Raw genomic sequence first — 23,472 nt, 5'->3', positions numbered from 1 at the left:
AAGAGTTAAAACATGTAAAGCCTTATTTATCATACATATATGTGATATGTATTAGTATGTGAAGGATGATTACGTCAGTTTTTTATGTACGAGTTCCAGATGTCTTTAAGTTTTCAAGTAAAATGCTTAGGCTGTCAGACATACAATTAGAAGACCAAAGACAGAGCAGAGGCCAAAGACACACTTTGGGAGTAATCTATGTAGCAAAGACATTACTTAGGAAAAAGTAGAAAAGAGAGAGGGAAGCAGTAAAATGGAAGTAGGCAGAATACTGCAACATTTAAAGAATAGACAGAAAGAAATGAGCTGAAAAAGAAGACTACAAAGTGGCCGTAGGAAAAAACAGAAGAGATGTAGTGTCAGGTCAGCCTTGATGGCTATCTTTCAAAGTGAAGTAGTCAACAGTGGAAAAAAGTCATTTGGATTTAACAACTTGCAGTGTCATTAGAGATTTGAGTGAAGAGTAGATCTGTTGACATGATGTAGTAGAAACCTGATTGAAATGCGTTGAAGAATACTATTGAGTGGGAAGTAAAGCAATGGAAAGCTAGTAAACTAGTTTGATTGCAGAGGGGAAGTCAGTTAAATCCACCACTGAAGAGAATAGGGCAACAATGGATTTTGATAATTCTTTAAAAATTGGGGAGTGATTTGAAGATATATAAAACAAAGGAGAAGAGTAAAGAAAGACAGAGTTGATGAAAGACAAGAGTCAATAGAATGAGGCTCCTGAAGAGGTGGAAGGCGATCCAGAAGTCATAAAGATGGGCTGTCCTTAGACAGGAAGATGGAAAATTCTTCAGTATAACAGAGGAATAAAAAGAAAATGAAGGTACACACAAGATAGGTAAACATGGCTGTTAATAAAAAATTAAAGGCAATTTTGTCTAAAAGTGAGAAGGAAAAATGGGAGAGCAAAAAATTTGAAAAAAAGTGAGTTTCAAGTAATTCCTCCGGCAGATTTCTGTGAGATATTTAACCCTTGTTTGTTTTAGTATTATTCCATCACCCATTTTCTCTTTACTATACAACCACATTTATTTACAATTTCTAAAATAACTATATTAATATCTTTGGTTTTACTACAGTAAGGGTAGCATATATAACTATGCTATTATAACCATTTATGCATCCTATTAATTCTCCTCTTTAAAACTCAAAAATACATTTAATATACCTAACTTACTTAATGACCATCATAGCTTAGCATTGCCTACCTTCAATGTGTTCAGAATATTTACATTAGACTACAGTTAGGCAGAATTACTTAACAGAACCTACGTTATAGTAGAGTGTTGACTAATCTCATGTAATTTATTGAATATTACAACAAAAGTGAAAAACAGTATGCAGAGTTATTGGTTGTTAACCCTTAAGAATGGGACACTGATTGGGAGCTGAAGCTCACTGTTATGCTCAACATCACGAAAAGACATCAAATTGTACAGTCCAGAAAAATAAATTGAGATTCAAAGTACAGTTTCTACTGAACGTTTATTTCTTTTTACACTGTCATAAAATCAAAAAATCATAAGTCAAATCATCTTATGTTGTGGACCATCTGTATAAACTTTTTGGAAGGTATTTTGGAAATGTAAAAAGCCTCTAGAAAGAGAAGTTTACATTCTTTGTGACAATAAATTCCCATTTTAAATTTTAAAAAATGTTTAGGGCTATAAGTAAAGATGCCTATGGATACTCACAATCTCATTAGTAGTTATGATAAATCAGAAACACTAACTATCCAGTAACTAGTAATGAAATGATGGCACACTGTTTTAAAATGTTTATAAAAAAACAAAGGCATGAGAAAAATGCTGGAGAGATATTATATGCAAAAGCCAATATGTGAATCTACAAACATTGCCAATACTTGTTTTAATATTTGTGTACAGATTTGAATATAATTTTTCAAATATTAGAAGAAAATACCCCAAAGTGTTAATGTCTATGATCTTCTTATACTGCTCTGTATTTTCTAAATATTTTCTCATGATCATGTATATTATACACATATATCCATATACATGGATAAATGTATACTTCTAAAGGCTGCATATATAAAGGCTACATTATGCATACAGATAATAAAACCTCAAAGGCTATATCATATTATCAATTTCAAAATCACTGTGGAAATTTAACATTAGTGAAGCCATTTTAAAACAGAGCCAAAGTGGCCACTGTATCAAAACCAGTTTACTATCCTCTTCAAACTAGGTCAGACCCTTGAGCTGGGCTAAAAACATCAAAATTGAAGTCAAGAGGAATGAAAATATCCTGTTTGAAAGGAATGACAAAATGACATTTTATCTAACTTTCACTTTGTGACCCAATTACCTGATAATAATCCTTCTTTTCTCAATTAAAAAACTTTGATTTTTGTTTTTCAAGACATGGTTTAAATTTCTACCTATAATGTATGTATCCTGAATTGATATTCTCAAATAAATGCACTTCAGCTTGTTTGACATTGCTGTTCTCTCATTGAAGGTTAACACTAACCACTAGGCTTAAAAAGTAAGTTGTATCTACAGATTCTACTTCTATATATACTATTTGTCTGAATGACTGTATTCCATATATTTCTTAATTGTGGCATAATCTTTGCAAAGATGGTCTTTACAATCTTTCCCATCTTTGTGTACACTGTCATTTGTATTGTGACTTTTATCACTACTGTGAGAAGGAGCTTATTTCTCCTCTCTGTCAATATGAGCTGATCTTTGCTATATTTTGAGCTATGCAATTCCACAGAAGTGACAACAGCAAGTGTCTTCCCAACAGAGACTTCAAGAGCCCTAATGGCTTCCATACCCACCTTCTTGGAATGTAATATAAGAAGCAGCTCTAGCTAGATTACTGGAGGATGAGAGAATATACAGAAAAAGGCTGTAAATAGTGCCAGTTCCTAGACATGAGTGAGATCATTTAGCCCATCTAGTCCCAGCTGAGCTATCAGATGAGTACAGCTACATAAAGCATCCTAGATGAGATCAGCAAATCTACCTGAGCCTAGCTCAAATTGCCAACCAAAATATAAATAAAACAGCCTCAAACCTAAATCATAGTCTGAATTAATGACCTGATTTCTAATTTCGTTTTAATTAAAAAAAAATACAGAAACATTACTATATAATTAATACTTTTCTTGTGTGAAAATCACAAACATCACATTTACCTTTCACATTATTTTGCATGTAAACTAAATAAGATTACAATAACCAGAGGTTCAGTCTTAAGGTTCAGTCTTTCATTCATTCATTAATCACTAAATGTCAAACTATAGCAGACACTGACCATATCAGTAAACTAGAGATAAAAATCTCTACCCACATCTTCACACCCCACACACACACAAACACACACACAGTTGACAATCCAATTACAAATACATTATTTCTGATGAAGTAGTATTAAAGTGACAACTATAATTTTCAAGTAAAGAAACACATAAAGAAAATTGTGTATTCTAGTAATCACTCTTACCCTCATGCCAAGCACCAAGAACCCAATCTCCTCCATTAATGGGTACTTGCTGACCTGTTGCTGAATCTTCTCAGGTGAGGCAAAAGGATCATAGCTTTTTCGCCCTATCTTTACATCCATTATACAGGGCTTATTAAATTTATGGGTCACATCTTCCAGTTTTAGGTATAAATCTGTCATTAAAGAAAAACCTTAATTAGCAAATATATGACTAACTAACTTACAGAAATATGAAATGAAGTAAGCTTAAAACTGAGAAAAAAATTAAAACGAAATCCATAAAGACTATATTTGCTGTTTATCAGAGAAACAAATGAAGTTTAAAAGGATGTATATTTTCTAAGAGTAAAAAACTACCAGGAAAAAAGACTTATCTTCTACTTTCTTTTCCTTTCCCACTAAGACAAACATAGTTATTAAATGACAACAAAGAGAAGTCTGTGTTGAGTCAACATGGGTGCAAACAACCCAGATAGAGCTTAAGAGCTTTAAACACCTCAAATTTAAGAGGCATAAATCTGATTCGAAGGATATGAAATAAAGAGATAAATTTTAATTCTTAGTCAAAAGAAGGGGGTTGGAGCAGAAGGAGGGTTATAACTGTAGGTGAAGCCAAATCCAAATATGACCTTAAAACAAAAGTTAACTATAGCCTAAAAGACTAGCACTGGTGTACAAGATTGACCTTTCTTTCAAACATCCTCACCATAGTAAGAGAAACAAAATGTCTGAACAGAGATAGGAAATTGTTTACTGTGAAAGGTACTGGGACAAGCAGGCATGTCCAGGGCAAGAAACTGGGTTTCACCAAAGCTTCTGTACTTTAAAAGATATCACAGGATGAAGTAAGAGGAGGAAGGAAGCAGCACCGTATATTTTCCTTCAGATTCTCTCCTACCATCTCCAACTTCTATGGACAAAAGGAAAAGAAAGAGATCCATCCTTTTTTTTTTTTTTAAGATTTCATTTATTTATGCATATAGAAATGGGGTACAGGACAGAGGTGCAGGGTGCGGCAAGAGGATTTACCAGAAACATAGTGGGGAGCAGATCAGGCAAATGGACAGAGTACACTGCTAAGGGGAGCAGCAGGCTAGACAGGAGAGGTCTGCTACACCATGCAGATCGAACTCACACCGAAGTGGTATGGTGTGGCTTAGCTTCACAGTGCAGGGCTCCAATCCACTGCATCACCAGGGAGGGCCCCCTCCTCTTTCTATAGCTGTATAAAAATTTCAGTTAACAAGGGCCCTCCCTGGTGGTGCAATGTGTTAGAATGCAGCACTGCAAGCTAGCCACAGCTGCTTCTCTTACCCAAATTCTTTTACTATAATTTTCAAAATGATGCTGTTTGCTGTTATTACTCTTCTAAACAATCCTTTTAAGGTAAATATTTAATTATCTTATATGTAATCTAATACCATCCTCAGCAATCTTAATCTTTCAATGTCACTGAAGAGTATTGATTTGCTCTTAACTGAACAGCGATTAGATATAAAGTTTATTGGAATGTAGATATCTTACATTAAAATGGGAATCTCTACAAAGCAAAGATGATGATAATGATTTGTGAAATAATGTAAGCAAGTCTCTGATGTGAAGCAGAGACATATATTTGGGACTAAAATAAAAAAGGAAGAACTGTAGAAATGATGGAAGGAAGAGAGGCTGATAGGGAACAATCAGTAAAGGCTCACTTTTCCAAACCCCATATGAGTGAAGTACAGGAAAATCCTTATTACTCAAGGGAAACATTAATTTCCTATAAACTAAGTGGGGATACTCATAGGGAAAAATATGTGTCCTTGGCACATCTACTAAAATAATGAAGACAACTGAGCAAACTCAAGCTGGGGACACCCTCTTTTTTTTTGTTCTTAAAATGTAGTTCTAGCACTATCTACACCCACAAGACTTGTAGTTTCCTTTAACAAACTTATCTCTAAACTTCAACATAGATATGTTTAATCAAAGTATGAGACTTTAGTCTATGCATTTGCATTTTAACAAGCCCATATAAGATTCTTAAATTCATTTAAGAATCAATTTCTCCCCTTTATGAACTTTCTTCAGTGGTTAAGGCATGAAGCTGTTTATCTGTTCTGTCCATTGCTTTCAAATGGCAAATACTGCTTCAAATATTAACTAATATCGAGAGAAATGCTCTACCTTACATACATCATTTTGCCCTAACTATGAAAACTCCCAGTACTTTTTTTGGTAAGACTATTATTTAAAACCTGGAAAAATGGGTTAATGTTAAAGAATAAGAGGGACAGGAAAGGGAAAATATTCTTGACTTTTTTTCTTCCAACTCAATAGAAAAGGAACTACTGAATAAATTAAGAAAGAGTAATGATAAGTTAATAGTATTAAGTATTTGTATACATACATTCATTTAATTAGACAGATCGGTCATTAATATATGCACATGCCACTTAGGAAACAAGTTATAAAAAGCTAAAGTAATAATTATGGTTGCTTTAATGAAATAGAGAAAGATTAGAAAGAACACACATATCCTGTTTTTAATCATTCTATTTAAATTTATCTAAAGCCTTTTAAAATATACTCTCATGAATTAAGACTAAAAGATAAATTTTTAAGACATAATTACCATTAGGTGCAGTGGGAGGTGACCAGATGCCATAATATCTTGGCAAGTATTTTCGTAGCTCTAAAAGAACACCATCACTACAATCAGCAGCATAAACCTGAAACAAAGAAACAAATGTAACATCTGCATGCCCCTTTATTAAAAAGTTTTATAATTGCTCTATACCTTTCTCAAATAAAATAATGCTGTTGAATCACAATTTATCTGGTATGAGTTTCAACTGGATATAAATCTGTAATATGCAAAAACAGATCAATGTGGAAAAACTGTATTTTTTGTGTTCTAGTATTTCACTGACCTTAACTATCTTATAACTAAGTTGCAGATACCTCCTAGCAGATACAAAATATTCTTACTAATGAATTCTGGCCAGAGAAGATCAACTGATTTCCCTCCATACCACATGGTAGAGAGGTTTATTATGTCCATGTGTAAATTCATTTAAACTTCCTTTTATTCCATGTAAATTAGTGCTCCTTTGATCTCTCTTTAGAATAAGTTTTTTTTTTAAATTTTTTTATTTATTCATACAGAACTGGGGTACAGGCCAGAGATGGCGGAGGGTGAGAGGATTCACCAGGGACAGAGTGAGGAACAGAACAGGCAGATCAATGAAGTACACTGCTGAGGGGAGCAGTGGGCGGGTCAGGAGAGGTCTGCCACGCTGTGTGGTCACCTCCGGGGCAGGCAGGGTTCGAACTCATGCGGAAGTGGCTTAAGCTTCTTAGTGCAGTGCTTTAACCCGCTGCGCCACCAGGGAGGGCCCTAGAATAAGTTTTAATATCTGTTTGGTTCCCTCATTAAATAGTAACTTTAATAAAAATCTTTAACACATTTACTCTCTAAGGAGGTTATAACACTACTTTAATAATTCTAGAATATATAAGACATGTACAGATATCATTGAACTATTCTTTTTCCCTAAAAGAAAATTTTTCTTTTATAACAACTTTTAAGACATTTAAATTTAATCTAATTAAACTCTTACCAGATATGGCCTAACTAATTATTCAAAACCATCAATATTTAGTGGTGTAAATTATGAAATCTTAGTATCAGGGTTCTAATTTTACATTTTAAATCATAGTCATTTCAAATAGTACATATAATTCCACAAAATAAACTCAAACGTGATAGACTCACCAAATATCTATGGGATACACTGGTACCTCCCAGTTTTCCCTACTGAAATGTAAGCAGTTGAAATGTAATCAGAATTGGTATTAGTCACTTCCGGGCAAGGGAACTTAAGAGCAGGGTGTGTACCTTTATCACCCTTCTGTCCCTGGTACAATGACCAGGAGGACAGAGTGTTCATGACAAAAGTATGGGGTTAGTCACTGCAGAAGGGTTTGACGGGCTTTTTCCAGTATGTACAGTGTAGATCTTTTTGAATAAAAGTCACCCAAAATGTGAAACTATGGTATTTTGAGTAGAAACAACGGGCTTCTTCTTAGAGGCTGAGGTACTCTTGTCTTTTCCTCTAGCCTTTGCCCTTCTTTACTTGAAGAAATCATCATTTTTTGAGCTTTGTGTCCTCTTTCCTTATTGAAGCAATCATGCTACTCCTTTCATGACTAAAAGAATGGACTTTGAGAGTATCATCCAGGTACATTTGTAAATACATTCTCTATATCTAAGAATCTTTGTTCTGAGAGTAAAGATAAGTCAGTCCCTTCATATCATATAAAGTCTCCCTCTTTCCTTGACACCCTGTGTCCCTTAACCCTTTAACCTTTTCTCCCCTAGCCACATAATCACTGCATCTCCCCAAGCATTTTATTAAATTGTTTTTTCCTCTGCTAACCTGTATGATGCTATTTTCATTACCAACTTAGCCCAAGAACCCAGAGGGGTGGGGGATTTTTTTCATGTGCCCATAAGTATATCTCAAAGTACTGATCCAAATAAATCCAACATATTAGTTAAAAAAAAAAAAAAAGATAAAGTACTTGGAAAAATAGAGGTAAACTTTCTCTTTGTACTTTTAATATTTTTTTAAAACTAGAACTGACATTTATCATACCATGCCTAACCTATAAAAATTTCTACAAAGAAATGCAGGATAAAATATAAGGAATATTTTCTTAAATGTCTAGTTGAGTTGCCAAGGCAAAAAAGAAATTCAAAGACTCTAAAGTAAACAGGAAATTGAAAGCCTTAAGATGAACATGGATGTTTGAGTTCCAGCGAGGTCTACTTTGGTGAATCAAAAGCTCTCTGCACTTAGGGAACAGATATAGGTGACAATAGTTACTATGTTGAAATCGGGAGAGTAATAAAAGTCTAAATACTGAACAATAAAAACCTTGGCATCATTCTTTCTTCTACTACTACAATGTAGTACTTCTACTCCAAGAGTGTATGCTCACAGTTAAGCTGATCAAGAGAGAAAAGTAACAAACTACATACATTAGGAGTAAAAAGGAGGAGCAACTAGATACAGCAAGATTTTTAAAAAGTATCATGATGAAGAACTTTGTCAAATGGGCAATTTGGTATAAATATGTAATATGACTAAAATTTTACTGTAACATTTACATATTAAAAAAATCCCGGGCCCTCCCTGATGGCGCAGCGGGTTAAAGCACAGCACTGAGAATCTAAAGCCGCTTCCGCATGAGTTCGATTCCCGCCTGCCCCGGAGGTGACCACATGGCGTGGCAGACCTCTCCTGACCCGCCCGCTGCTCCCCTCAGCAGTGTACTTCGTCGATCTGCCTGTTCTGCTCCCCACTCTGTCTCTGGTGAATCCTCTCACCCTCCGCATCTCTGGCCTGTATCCCAGTTCTGTATGAATAAATAAATAAATCTTAAAAAAAAAAAAAATCCCACAGTATTTAGAAGCTGAATCATGGGTTAAAATACATCTCTTGGACGGTGACATAAGATGGCAGACACCATGGCTAGATAGTAAAAGCCCCTTGCAATCTCCAAGAATTGGAAGAAATCTCAAAGAAGGCCAGAAAGAAGTAGGAGGTGGTACAATTAGCTAGCTCTCAATCATGACAAAGATATGACACTTATAAGCTGGTCAGGGGTGATAACTGGACATTCAAGAACAATTGATGACTCTAAATACCCAAAGACATACCCCTCCTATACAATTTATGACAAAAATTAATAGTTCTAATGGAGTAGTAGACCAAAGACATCTACAACAGGGCTAGCAAAATGGCAGAACTCATATAGGAATAAAGTTGTGCAAGATTTGGAGCCTAATGATTTCTGAAGAAATATGAAACTCCCTCAGGCACCATAACTGTTTCAGCAAATAATCAAAGAAAAGGAAAACCATATTCAGTTTACCCCCATTTAATTTAAAGTCTTCATTTTCACAGTACAATTTTAGATACATCTTATAGGTCTGAAATAAATGGAAAGAAGTTTCCATTCAAAGACAAACTTATCTTAAGATCCTATAAAATGAGCCTAATTTTTGTTCATTTGAAAGATATAAGATAAGCTTAAAAATATATATCTAACCTTGAACCTTGATAGCTGACTACAGAAATGAAGCACTAAAGGAGTAGAGGGTTAACAACAAAGAAGCATAATGGTCTATGGTCTATGGTGGTGGAATATGGATGAGCTGGTTGTAGGTGCACTCTGCTAATTAATATCTGATGGGGGGTATCCTAATTATTTGAACTAGAAGTAAATCTAAAAAAGAAACATCTAAATCAACAATAATAAGAACTTCTAGAACTAAATAAACAAGTCAATCCAATGAAAAATGATCAAAGGATCTGAATGAACATTATTCCAGAGAACAGCCAATAAGTGAATGAAAAAATGCAAATCAAAGTAAATCACAATGAGATAATACTTTATACTCACCTGGAAGGACATTAAAAATAAAAGCAAACAAGTGGTGTTGGTAAGGATATGAAAACACTGGAACCCTAATATATAGCTAGTGGAAGTGTAAAATGATGTAGTCACTTTTGAAAACAGTAAAAGTTTTACAAAAAGTTAAATGCAGAATTACCATATGACCCAGCAATTTCACTCATAGGTATATCCCCCCAAAAAATTGGAAATGGCTACTTAAACAGATACTATATTTGAATGTTCACAGCAGCACTATTTTAAAAAATCCAAATGCCCATCAATGGGTAAATGGATTAACAAAATATTGTAAGTTTAGCAAAATATTACTCAGTTATAAAAAGGAACAAAGTCCTAATGCATGCTACAATGCAGATGTACTTTACAAACATTACACTAAAAAAAAAAAATACACAAACAGTTGCCAGGGGATGAGGAATAAGAGGGCTTCTTGAGGTATTAAAAATGTTTTATAACTAGATTGAGGTGGTGACTATAAAACATTGTGAATCTATTAAGAAGTATTCCTGTTCATATAGTTATTTAGATGTCACACACACACACATGTGTGTGTGTGTGTATATATATATATATATATAATTAGCACATTTAAAGGTAGAAGATATTCTGTAGTAAAAACACCTACTTAACATTTCTGAAAAATAAAATTTCTTAGTTAAGTATTTTTTAAAATGTAGGACCTACCCACTAATAAAAATTAATTTAGCGGCTATGAGTTTAAAAACAAAATAGAGGGACTCCTTGGTGACACAGGGGTTAAAGTCTCAGCACTATCTACCAGCTACTGCAGCATGAGTTAGATCCCCAGCCAGTGAGCTAATCCACATGGTGCAGCAGACCTCTCCAGTCTTGACTGCTGCTCCTCTCAGCAGTGTATCTCAGTAGCAGTGTATCAAAACACTGCTCTCCACTCTGTCTCTGGTGAATTCTCTAGCCCTCTGCACCTCTGGCTTACACCCCATTTCTTCTATGCATAAACAAATAAAAAAAAATCTTAAAGAAAATATACAGTGTATCAGTAGAAATGAGTATTGCTTTCATTCAGTTTTGTTTCAATCTTACACACCATATAAAAAGGACATGTAAGTAAAACATGAAAAATATTTTGACTATATAACAAAACAAATCTTACCTTACTTACCATATTATAGAATTCCAGCTCTCTCGGACCCCTTGGAGGTGGTTGTAACTGTTTCAAAACTGTGCCATCTGGATGTTGCAGTATACCTATAGAACAAATAGTTTATTTTTAAATGCTTCAACAATAGTGACTTTCTTCATGGCACAGATTTATTCCTTGAGTTACAGATAAACTGCTTTCATAATTAAGCTTTTCCTCTTGTTTCATAAAGTCTGACATTCAATCAATAAGTTCAGTGTTTGTTACATACAAAGCAACAGAACACAAATTCTAAATAGCTTTGTTTTATTCTTTGTAGTCGTTAACTCTCCTTATAGTCCCCCTCAGACTTCCTAGTATACAGATGTGCAAAAAATAGAATACATGTCCAAAGTTTTTATAAACAATCTTTAGACTTTCTAGGAAATGTTAATTTATAGTGAAACAATAGCATAAAACTACCCACTTTTATAAAAAAGAAAATGTCACCAGTGGTCCTATTTAAAGTTCCTACTTTGTAATTTTTTTGTTTCTCTCATATGTTAGGAGAAAGCAAGGCTCTCCCTAGGGGCACAACAGGTTTAAAGAGCAGCAATGTGAGGCCATTGGCAGCCACTGAAGTATGAGTTCAATCCCCGGTCAGGGGGGTAAACCACATGAGACAGTGGGCCTCTACTGTCTCTCCTGCTGTTCACTTCAGCAGTGTGTTTCAGTAGATCTGCCTGTTCTTCTCCTGGCTGTCTCTGGTGAATCCTCTCATCTTCCACACCTCTAGCCTATATGTACCCCAGTTCTTATATGCATAAATAAATCCTTAAAAAAAGAAGAAAGCAACCCAAAAAGTCCTATTTCAGATGCACTGTATACAACTGTACACAGATAATACAAGTGCACCCAGTTAAAGAGAAAAGTAGAGGCTAAATTTAAGCATGAAGCCTAAATGGGACACCTTTTTATAATGTGCCCACTCTGTGGGGAAGCCTTTTCTTAAAATCAACACTGGCCCTGCTGCTATAACATAGTTTCCTCCCAAATTTGTATGTTAAAATCTTAAATTTTCACATATTAGAAATTCATAAAATCATGCTAGCCAGAATAAGGCTCAAAAAAAAAAATCTACTTGCAATGTTAATAAAACATGTCACTTAGCTTTCTATTTCTTTTGTTAGTGTCAGAAAGTTTTAATCATGAAAAAATGCAGAATTTTTATCAACAGAAATAGTCTTCACTTAAAAGACAGTGACCATATTTGTTTTAAGATCTACATATAGAAAGAAAGTAATCTATATGCACATGACTAGTTAGTAAGCAGACAAAAGAATCAGAGTTTTAAATAGTTTACTGTAACTAAAAATTGTTTAAGAGAAATTCTGACCCTAAAGGTTGAGGTGGTCTTCACTTCCATGGTAAAGGGCTAATTAAAAGTGGCAAATGCAAAGAAATCTTAAACTGAATTCCAAGGGGATGTGGAAGTAAAGCATTCATAAATGAGAAGAGAACCAGGGCAGTTTCCCTATCTTGGAGTAGGAACCTATTCTAGTAAATCTTTCAATATAAGATAAATTTATAAATTTTAAATGACTGTAAGCAAGTAAACAGAAATAAGATAGACTGTAAACAATAGTAAAAGGAATGGATTAGAAACTATAATAGTGCTAACAAAATAGATCACTTGGTCCAGCAATGCTCTCGCACCACTTACTTTGCAACACACCCCTCCATAGAGGTGCTGGTAAAATTCCAAAAAAATTCAATAGTAAAATTAAGAGAAATATCAAAAGATCAGAAATATGTATGGAATAACAAAGAGAAATATAGCAAATTGAAAGTGACACACAGATGACCAAGTAATTGCAATGAACAAATAATGATTTTAAGTATGCTAAAAAAAAGATCATAGAAAAAAGTAGGTATAAAGTCAGAAAAGGCAAATTATTTCAGGAGACAAATAGAAGCTACAAATTATTGAAAGAAATTAAAGTTCAGACAGTATCTGAAATATAACTTTTTTGATTAAGAAAAAGCAATTATAGGAGAAAAGAGTGATGAACATTAAGGAAAAGCAATAGAATATCAAAATTAATGAACAGCAAAAGTATCTAAAAGAAATAAAGCACTGGTAACCTATAAAATAATATCAAGTGTTCTAACAAAGTTGTAGTTGGAACATCATAAGGAGAAAAGAGAATGGGTTAGAAACAGTTCTGGGGGCCCTCCCTGTTGGCTTAATGGGTTAAAAAGCACAGCACAAAAAAAAAAAAAAAAAAACATTAAAAAAAAAAGCACAGCACTGTGAAGCTTCAGCCGCATCAGTGCAAGTTTGATCCAGGCCAGTGAGGTGACCCACATGGCACAGCAGACCTCTCCTGTCTTGCCTGCTACTTCCCTCAGCAGTGTACTTTGTCACCATCAGCAGTGTACTTTGTCACCATCAGCAGTGTACTTTGTCAGTCTGCCTGTTCTGCTCCCCACTGTGTCTCTGGTGAATCCTCTCACCTCCCCTGCACCTCTGACCTGTACCCCAATTCTGAATGGATAAATAAATCTTAAAAAAAAAAAAGAAAAAAAAAACAGTTCTGGACTTCATTTCCACAAATGATACAGAAAGCTGGAAATAGCTTCACTCCCATTTCAAACAAGGAACTGGTAAACAATGTACAAAAATCTTAACTTTTCTTGAAGCCATCAGTGGATGGAGATATTAAACAACATGTAATCTAAAGAAAGGTGGAATGCAGCACATAGCAGAACAGATCATAGGAAGAAGATGGAGTTGCCTTATAATAAGTCAGCTAAAATGTTTAAGAAAATATCTAAGGTCAAGCGTAGGTTAGGAAAAGAACACGGAACTCCTTGATGCTGCAAATGCAGCATTTTCACTAGAGGCCTCTCTTTCAGGTCCTCAAGAAAAAGACCAACATAAGGCAAAAAGCAGAAAAAAGAAAGAAAGAAAACAGAGGAACAGATCTTGAGGGACATGAAGAAAATTGTAAAAGAAAAAGAAATCTCTAATTCTGGGGAGTAAGGAGAAGCAGGAAACCATATTAGGACTTGACTTTATAGGTATCCTCTTGTCAGGTAGACAAAAGAAATTCATGCAAGCGCTTGCCAAAGAGCTGGACTACCATATGAAAAAGTACCAGTCAAGACTTAGGACCTAATACTAAGTCGAGCCAGTGCAACAAAGAACATCCCTACCATCAGATTAATAATCATTAAGTTATTCACAACAGAAATCTATATTTTAAGGGAAAGCAATGAACATGGAGAAAAACCATCTCTAAAGTTTGGACGCATGAGGAAGATCTAAAACTGAGCATTATACAGGAATACTGACAAAAAACAATTTAGTTACAATCTGAACATAACACTACAACAGAAGAATTTCATGCTATGGTACACAGAAGGTATATTAGACTAATGCAGCTTCTGTAACAAAAAACCAGTAATTGAATAGCTTAAACAACAGAATTTTTTTCCCCTCATACTTGCAGTCCTAGGCGCAAAATGAGAACTGTCATCTTCCCATAAACAGTCTTCCTGGCTATGGATAACTACCTACCTTGTTCTGTCCTCACAAGATAGAAAAAGAACACTCTCATGCCTCTTTCTATAAACACTAATCCTATTGGATCAGGTGCCTACCCTTAGAACCACCTTAATCTTAATTACCTCCATAAATATAAGTACACTGGAGGTTAGGGTTTCAATATATGAATCTTGGGGACACAACATTCAGTCTATAACAAAAGGCAATTATAATAACAACATCAAATTTAGCTCTACTTCTGATTAGATTAGCTCAATCGGCAACACTAACAGCCTAGCTGAGGAGGTATATTGATTGCAGGCATATACTGTTCACCTCAGCTGCTTCTGTCTTACAAATGATATCCAGAATTTCAAAGACATGAAAAAAGGGAAAAAACATTGTCAAGAGAAAAAATAGTGTCAGAGATTAGATTAGCAATATCAAATAAGCTTGAAATAACCGTAATTATTGTAATTATTGTTACAGCAGAAAAGAAACATTAATCATGAAAAGAGGGAGAATTTCAGTAAAAAAAATCTTAAGAGTTAAATAAAAAGTCAGAAATAAAACAAGTAGTAACAGAAACAATGGGTTCATTGATAGATATAAAACAGTAAAAAAGAAATAATCATTAAATTTCATGGAGTCCCAAATTAGGTGGAATAAAATACCTCTTACATATGAAGACACAGATGCATCAAAAGTTAAAAGGCCAGGGGAAAGGATACATTAGCCAAGTACCACTCATAAGAAATGATATATTATTATTATTATTTTATTATTATCATTATTATTATTATACCACACAATATTAATACTAGACACAACCATTTTCAAGAAAAGAAATACTACAAACATGTCATAATGCTAACATGATCAATTCATTAAGAAAACATGTATACCTAATAGCAAATCTTCAAAACAAATGAAACAAAAAACAGACCAAACAACAACTGCTCCCTCAATTGATAAGGGTTTATGTAACATTAGTAATGATATAAAAAACCTGAACAGGGCCCTCCCTGGTGGCCTAGAGAGTTAAAGCACAGCACTGAGCAGCTATCCCCAGCAGGGAGAAGACCCACATGGCGAGGCAGGCCTCTTCTGCCTTGCCCCCTGCTCCCCTTAACAGTGTATTTCAGTCAATCCTCCTATTCTGTTTCCCACTCTGTCTCTTGTGAATCTTCTTACCCAACCTCACCCCTGCACCTCTGGCCTGTACCCCAGTTCTTGTATACATAAATATATCTTAAGAGGAAAAAAAAAATAAACCTTAACAATTGTATAAAACAACTTGGCCATGTTGACACTCAGACTGTTATATTCAACAAAATATTCCTATTTTTTATGCATAAAGGGACATTTTGTTGACTATAAAACTAGACTGAAATCAGAACCTACTCTCTGAATCCAAGAAAAATAACAAGACATCTGGGAAAATAGTAAATATGTGAAACATATATTTCTAACTAATCCATGACTCAAAATTCACAAGTAATTAGAAAAATTTTTAAACAAAATGATAAAGGAAAAGACATATCAAAACTTGTGGAAAATAGCCAAAGTACTTATGACAGTAAGTACTTTTACAAATTTGTACTAGGAAACAAACTTCCAACTATGGGCGTGAGAAATAGTTTTATTATCCATTGCTATATCCTGACTTCAATCTCTGGCCAGGGAGCTAACCCACATAAGTTGCAGCAGACCTCGCCTGCCTGTCTCATTGCTGTTCCCTTTAGGGAGTGTACTTCAGTCAATATACCTGTTCTGCTCTTCACTCTGACTCCGGTGAATCTTGCCACCACCACCAGCCCCCACCCCAACACCTCTGGCCAACCACTGTTCTTCTATGCGAAAGAAAGAAAGAAAGAAAAAGAACATATTAACCACACGTATCTGGAAAGACAAGAGCAACAACAGCAAAAAAAAAAAAAAATCAATGGAATAATAATGGACAATGAGGGAGAAAAAAAATCAATGAAGCAAAAGAGATCTCTGATCAATAAAACTGATAAAAAAACCAAATTACCATAATTAGGGGGAAAAAGGTAAAATAATATTATAAATCCTATAAACATTAAAAGCATAGTTATGGGGCCCTCCCTGGTGGCGCAGCGGGTTAAAGCACTGCACTAAGAAGCTGAAACCACTTCCGCATGAGTTCGATCCCCGCATGCCCCGGAGGTGACCACATGGCGTGGCAGACCTCTCCTGACCCGCCCGCTGCTCCCCTCAGCAGTGTACTTTGTCGATCTGCCTGTTCTGCTCCCCACTCTGTCCCTGGTGAAGTCTTTCGCCACCCCTGAGTCTCTGGCCTGTACCCCAGTTCTGTATGCACAAATAAATCTTTAAAAAAAAAAAAAAAAAAAAGCATAGTTATGAACTTTACACTTACAAATTCACCAACTTAGATGAAATCAACAAATTTCCTTACAAATTATTTGAACTGAACTAGAAAATCTTGATTGCCCTATGTCTACGAAAAATATTAAATTCACAATTTGAAATATACTGAGACGACTATAGGCAGCAATCAGTTTGCTAGTAAAAATATCAAACATTTACAGAAAAAAATATCAATTTTACCAAGTCTGTTCAAAAGCAAAATAAGGCATATGTCCCCACTCATTTTATGAAGCATATCTATGCATACTTTTTAGTTATGTCCATTGAACAAGCCAGGAAGCAATGAAACCTCAGAAGCATACCTAACACTGGCCCCATTGGCCAAATATGGGACAATGTGAACAGTAAGATTACTAAGCTCTATAATGAGTTAAGACATTTTACAAAATAAGAATCCAAAGTACAAAATTATCACAAGCAAAAACATGAACGCATAGGCGTAAAGAGAAGGCTCTTTCTTGTAACAGAAAGAGACTGTTAAAGCAGAATTGGAAAAATCACAAGTTTTCACAGTAAAGACTTCTTCAGCCAAGACTCATTAATAGATGCCAACTCTAGGAATGAAGTGTAATAAGGGAAAAAAATATTACCTGTATATTGAATAAATATGACTACATATTGGATGAATGACCAAAATTAGTATCACTAATTATAAGGAAATTGACATTGTGAGTCTCCAGATGTGAAATCTTAAGTACACCTATATATTTCAGTCAGAAACATATGACCTGAATTTCACCATAACAATCCATTAGAAACTCAATTAGAATATTTCATAAAAGAACTAGCCTTTATTCTTCAAAAACAATGTAAAAGACAAAGCGCTGAACTATTAAAAGTTAAGGCAGCTTAGAGCCATGAAAACTAAATGCAACACTAAATACTATATGGGAAAAGACATTATGGGAAAAGCTTACCAAATCAGGATACAGACTAATAGATTAAAGCGTTGTATTACTACTAATTTCCCAATCTGATATATACGGTGATTACAGAAATACTGAAATATTATCATGTAAAGGAATATGACAATCTATTCTTAGATCGTTCAAAAAAAAATTCAAACAAATTTGGCAAAATGTTAAGTTCCGTGCTCTCATCTTAACCCATATAAATTAATTTTATCTTATAAAATAGACTAAGTCAGTAAAACTATCAATTTTAACCCTTCTTTTTCCTAGACTACTTCATTTCTATATCCTAAAATAGACTAAAATAAGTATCAGATTTCAATCATTTGTTTAAAACTCTAAGGACTTTTGAAAAAAAAAAAAGGTATATATTAAAATTAAGACAAAAGATTTCATGCTAATTTAGCAAGCTTTGAAAGTTTAAATTGATAGCAGTTACACTTTTGTGGAATTTTCCTATAAAGTTGCACAATAAGCACTCATGCTATAATCAGAAGGGAGGTGAACTGCATTTTTTGGTAGAGGGTGCACTGTGGTGATAACGCATGAAGGGGGGATCCCTCTACTCCTAAAATACAAACAACAATGTAAAGTAACACTATCTCAATTTTTTTTTTTAAAGATTTAATGCATACAGAACTGGGGTACAGGCCAGAGGTACAGGGGTGGTGAGAGGATTCACCAGAGACAGTAGGGAGCAGAACAGGCCCACTGATGAAGTACAATGCTGAGGGGAGTAGCGGGCTGGTCAGGAGTAGCGGGCTGGTCTGCTGCACCATATGGATCATCTCCAGGGTGGGCAGGGATCGAATTCATGCTGACGTGGCTTCACTTCTTAGTAAACCTGCTGCACCACCAGGGAGGGCCCTACTATCTCAATTTTTTTTAAATTACAATTTAAAAATGCCTTAATGAAAAAAAAAATGACATAATGTATAAGAATGTTTTATTACTTACTACATTTCTTACCAAAGAAATGGTGAAAATCTAAAAATTGGATCCTCCCTGATGGCGCAAACGGGTTAAAGCCCAGCACTGCAAAGCTAGCCTGCTAAAGCTGGGAGCTTTCCATCCCCACCTGGGGAGATAACCACATGGTGCACCAGACCTCTCCTGTTTTGGCCTGCTGCTCCCCTCAGCAGTGTATTTTGTCAGCCTGCCTGTTCTGCTCCCCACTCTGTCTCTAGTTAATCTTCTCACTGCTTCTGCACCTCTGGCCTATACCCCAGTACTATATGCATAAATATTATTATATTTATATAATAATATTATATTTAATATTTATTATATATAATAATATTATTAAATCTTTAATGAAAAGTAGAAAATCTGGCCCTCCTGGTGGCACAGCGGGTTAAAGCACAGCACTAAGAAGCTAAAGCCACTTACGCATGAGTTCGATTCCCGCCTGCCCTGGAGGTGACCACTTGGCATGGCAGACCTCTACTGACCCACCAGCTGCTCCCCTCAGCAGTGTACTTTGTCAATCTGCCTGCTGTGCTCCCCACTCTGTCTCTGATGAAGCCTCTCGCAGCCCCTGAGCCTCTGGCCTGTACCCCAGTTCTGTATGCACAAATAAATAAATCTTTAAAAAAAAAAAAAGTAGAAAATCTAAATATCTACTAGAGGAATACAATATGATATATCTTCACTGTAAATACAACACAATTTCCAAGCACATCATAATTACAGAACTATAGATATACTACCCAACTGACTGAAATTACAAAGTTGGTTAATAACACCTACTGTAAGAAAATCAGAAATGTGATAATATATTTATTATATATATGCTGAGAAACAAAACCTATATGGACGCACAAGAAATAATTACCCAGGAATATATTTATTATATATATGCTGAGAAACAAAACCTATATGGACGCACAAGAAATAATTACCCAGGGCCTTGGGAGAAAAAAAGTAGGAAGGGCAGTACTTACTCTACTGCTCACATTTTTCCTCTAAAATATCATGTACTGCTATTTCAATTTAGAAACAAATTTTGCATTGTTAGAACTAAGATTTAAGTATCACTAGATAAGCTATCATTTTAGTGAAGAACATAAAATACAACAGACATATAGTCCTGATAACTACAATACATTCTTGTTACTTTATAGAGTAAAATCCATTTTTCTGTTCAAATACCTGCAGGCTTTTGGGTCCTTGCTTTTAGCTTTTAATTTAATAAAGCTCGTAACTCCTTTTTCAAACTAGGTAATAAATCAACCCTAAATTGAAAAATCCTATTAACAATTTTAAAAACAAAACTAACATCAACTATCCATACAAAGTGCTTTAAAGAAACTATTCTGAGAATTTCAGTTGACAGTCAAAACTAAGTCCTCCTGTGATACTTTACAACTAGGTGATTTATATCCTGGAGCAACATAATAAATTCTTGAACTTTGAATTACTGACCAGTTTGTAATCCGTCTTATGAATAGGGAAGATAATCAAAATTTGGTGTTCTTTCACTGACAATAGATGAAAAAGTTATAAATAAATTAGAGAATTATAATTATAGAGAATTAAATTCAACAAATACTTAAGCTGCTAACACAACATTTGAGACATTTGCTTTGATGAGAGTCCCTAGTCAAGAGAACCTAAGAAAACGGAAAAATTTATTTCAAATTGAATGAATACATATTTTTATTTTATATTCAATATAAAATATAAATTTTATTTTTTACTTGAACATTAAATAGTCCTCTAGAATCTATACTACTATTTTAAAAAATAATTTGGGTGACAAATGCTTTTGTAAGCAGAGATAACTTCAGAATGAGCTCACTAATACATACTTTGATAAGCAGTGTTTATACACTCAAGTGACAATCATTAATGAGATTGTTTACCTGGGGAATTTTTTTATCAGATCTCTTTTGCACATAAGTCACTCTAAGGGCCATTAAGAAAACAATTTTTTTTCAGGCTTCTAGACTATTAGCAGAAATATTATTACATTTCATTAACATAAATCAATAGGTATGCGACATAATTCAATTAATTTCAATTCATAAACTGTCACTATCAGAAGTGATACACATGAAAAAAACCTCTAAGCTAATCAACCTAAGAACTATATTTGTTCCCTTGTTTCCTTATTTGTGGGTACTAAAACAACTGTCAATTTTCAATAGTTTAACATTTCCCAAATGGGACATGAGCCCCAGTCTGTGTACAAGAATACCAGAACAGTCTTTAATGTCAAAGAAATCACAGTTTCATGGGGAGAAAGGCACCAATATATAAGGACATTTAATACTAAACAAGAGAAAGGTAGGTAAAGATAATAGCAGGGATGTTGCTATTCTAAGAAATAACAAACGAATACTCATCTATTTCCCAAAATTCTTGTTAAAGTTACCTGCCAATACACGGTGGGAAAAGTGCATTAAGTCAGAATCTTTGGTCTCCTTACTTCTAACACAATGTCGCTGTGTGACTTTAGGCTTGTCATTTAACTCATGTTGTCCTCGGCTCCCCTAAGGATGTATTATCTCACCAGCCTGAACCCGAATCATCTTACTAGCATAAAGAAAATAAAATTGGCTCCAGTGGTTTACGGTCTTAGACCCGTATTACCCATTACAGTCTCCCTAGTAATCGGGCCCAAGGAACCGGTATCAGTGAGCTGGTAAGTTCTCATGGACACATGGGATTTCTCCATCATCTCAAGATTAACCGAGATAGGCCTTTACTGTGCTTTAAATTGTTGTGAACTCACACAATGTACAACAGGCCACGATACAATCTTTTGAAGAAGATCGAGAAAACTGAATGTCTTATCCATGTGCCATTTTCGTTCATCAGCAGGGTGTACCTTGGCTAAACCGAATGAGTTTCAGCCCTACTGGAACCACGCCTCCCAGCGAAATCCCTATGGTATCGGTAAAACCTCTCCAGAAGAGCAAGGAGAAAAGATAGGGGCCAAGACTAGCTTAAAAAAAAAAAAAAGTCCTAGTTATTTTCTTCCCCCTCCAGCTATGCAGCTGCACCCAGAAGAGAAGCCCTAGATTAGCATCATCTGCATTTCATTCCTTTGCTGTTGCAATAGCTACCCGCTTATAATAAACAGATCTAGTGCTCGGGGGGAGAATTTACTTCCCCAACCAGTGAAAACGAAGTTCCTTATTTTCACTTACAACGACTTCTCCAATCAGCACTTGCCCTCCCTCGGGAGACCCGCCACTAGCACTTCTCTCCCCGCTACCTCCTGCTGCGAGCCCGACGCCCTACAAATCGCCCCACTTTTGAGCCCTTGAGGCTCGCGTCGCACGGCTGCGAGAATGAGCGGAAGAGAGCAGGAGCATGGCGTGCAGACTCGCAGGGGCTTCCAGTCCGGCCCCCGAGCACAGGGCAGCCTCGGTCGCCCAAGGGCTCGCAGAGGCGGAAGGGGATCCCCACGCCACCCCTACTTACCCACTTTGTCCTTCCCGTACATGTGCCCGGCCACCTGATGCGAGAGGGGCACGCAGCCGTTGAGGAAACGGAGCCTGCCGCCCGCCGGCTTCGGGGTGCCCTCAGGGAGGGCCTCGCTCGCCGGTGGGGTCCGCATTTCTGGGGGGCCTGGCGCCTCAAGACGGAGGGGGGATGGCGGCTCCGTTGCCATAACGGAGAACTGAAGCGGCGGCGGCGGAGAGAGCAGGAAAAAATTAGGCTGGAGGGAGGGGGCGCCGCTGAACCAGAGGGTCTCAGGCTCGGCCGCGAGGAGGCCCGGGGGTTCCCGCGGCTGGTGCCCGCTGAGGCCCGGGGAGGGGGCCCATGACGCCGCGGAGGCGCGGGCGCTCCCCAACCCAACTCTCGGCTGAGCGCGGCTCCAGGCTCCCGCTGCTCTGCAGGCGCGGCCCGCCGCCGCACAGCACTGGAGACGGAACCGAGCAGAGGCGCAGAGGCGGCAGCGCCCCGCGCTCCCAGGGGCCCTGACGGCGACGGCGGCCCCACCTCCCGCGCCCCCGCCCCCTCCCGCCGTCCTCCAGTCCCCTCAGCTGCCGCGCGCTCGTCAGAGCCGCTGGAGCTTCCTACTGCGCGACCCGCGGCAGCCGCCGCTACTGAGCATGCCCAGAGGCTGCCCGACAGACCCCCCTCGGCGGGACGGGCGCGCCGCGCGGCCCCGGCGGGCTGAAGGCCTCTGGGATGCGAACGCGTTCGCGTTCCTTGAGACCCCGACCGCCAGAAGGGCGTTTTGTAGCCGTCAGACCGTCGTGCCCTAATTCATTCTGTGCGCGAGTCTGCTCTTCCTGGGGGCGGGCTCAAAAAGCCAGGGGATCCAAAGGTGAGGAGCAGTTAAGTCATGTATTATAGTTGGGAGGCTGTAGCATTGCCTAGGTATCTTGGGAGGCCGCCCCTTAATTACAATCTACCTCCGCCACCTCCCACCCAGCACAGAAACACTAGGAGTATAAAGCGAGCAGCTTCTTAGAAGAAGCTCCTTCAAGACACCCTTCAAAATTAATCCTAGCCCTTCTCCCCAAATTAGTGCCGTGCCCCTAAACCGCTTTTATAAACCATTTTAGAACCGACGATGATTTCAG

At 36.7% G+C, this 23,472-nt stretch overlaps 1 protein-coding gene across 1 annotated transcript in view; it reads right to left on the bottom strand.

Annotated features, from left to right (window-relative positions):
* The window catches only part of IPMK (inositol polyphosphate multikinase), a 33,071-nt gene extending 10,209 nt beyond the window's left edge, over positions 1 to 22,862 (bottom strand). The window contains exons 1-4 of the mRNA XM_004680882.1: positions 22,361 to 22,862; positions 11,099 to 11,184; positions 6,107 to 6,203; positions 3,490 to 3,662 (exon numbers count right to left, since the gene is read on the bottom strand). Coding sequence (XP_004680939.1) covers positions 3,490 to 3,662; positions 6,107 to 6,203; positions 11,099 to 11,184; positions 22,361 to 22,550 — 546 coding nt within the window. The 5' untranslated portion in view covers positions 22,551 to 22,862. The remainder of the gene's footprint in view (positions 1 to 3,489; positions 3,663 to 6,106; positions 6,204 to 11,098; positions 11,185 to 22,360) is intronic.
* Between the last annotated feature and the right edge of the window lie 610 nt (positions 22,863 to 23,472).

This window comes from Condylura cristata, unplaced genomic scaffold, assembly GCF_000260355.1.
Source record: "Condylura cristata isolate star-nosed mole 26May11 unplaced genomic scaffold, ConCri1.0 scaffold00011, whole genome shotgun sequence".
Classification (NCBI taxonomy): Eukaryota; Metazoa; Chordata; class Mammalia; order Eulipotyphla; family Talpidae; genus Condylura; species Condylura cristata.
The sequence above is the reverse complement of the archived record's forward strand: the minus strand, read 5'-3'. Positions and strand labels throughout refer to the sequence as shown.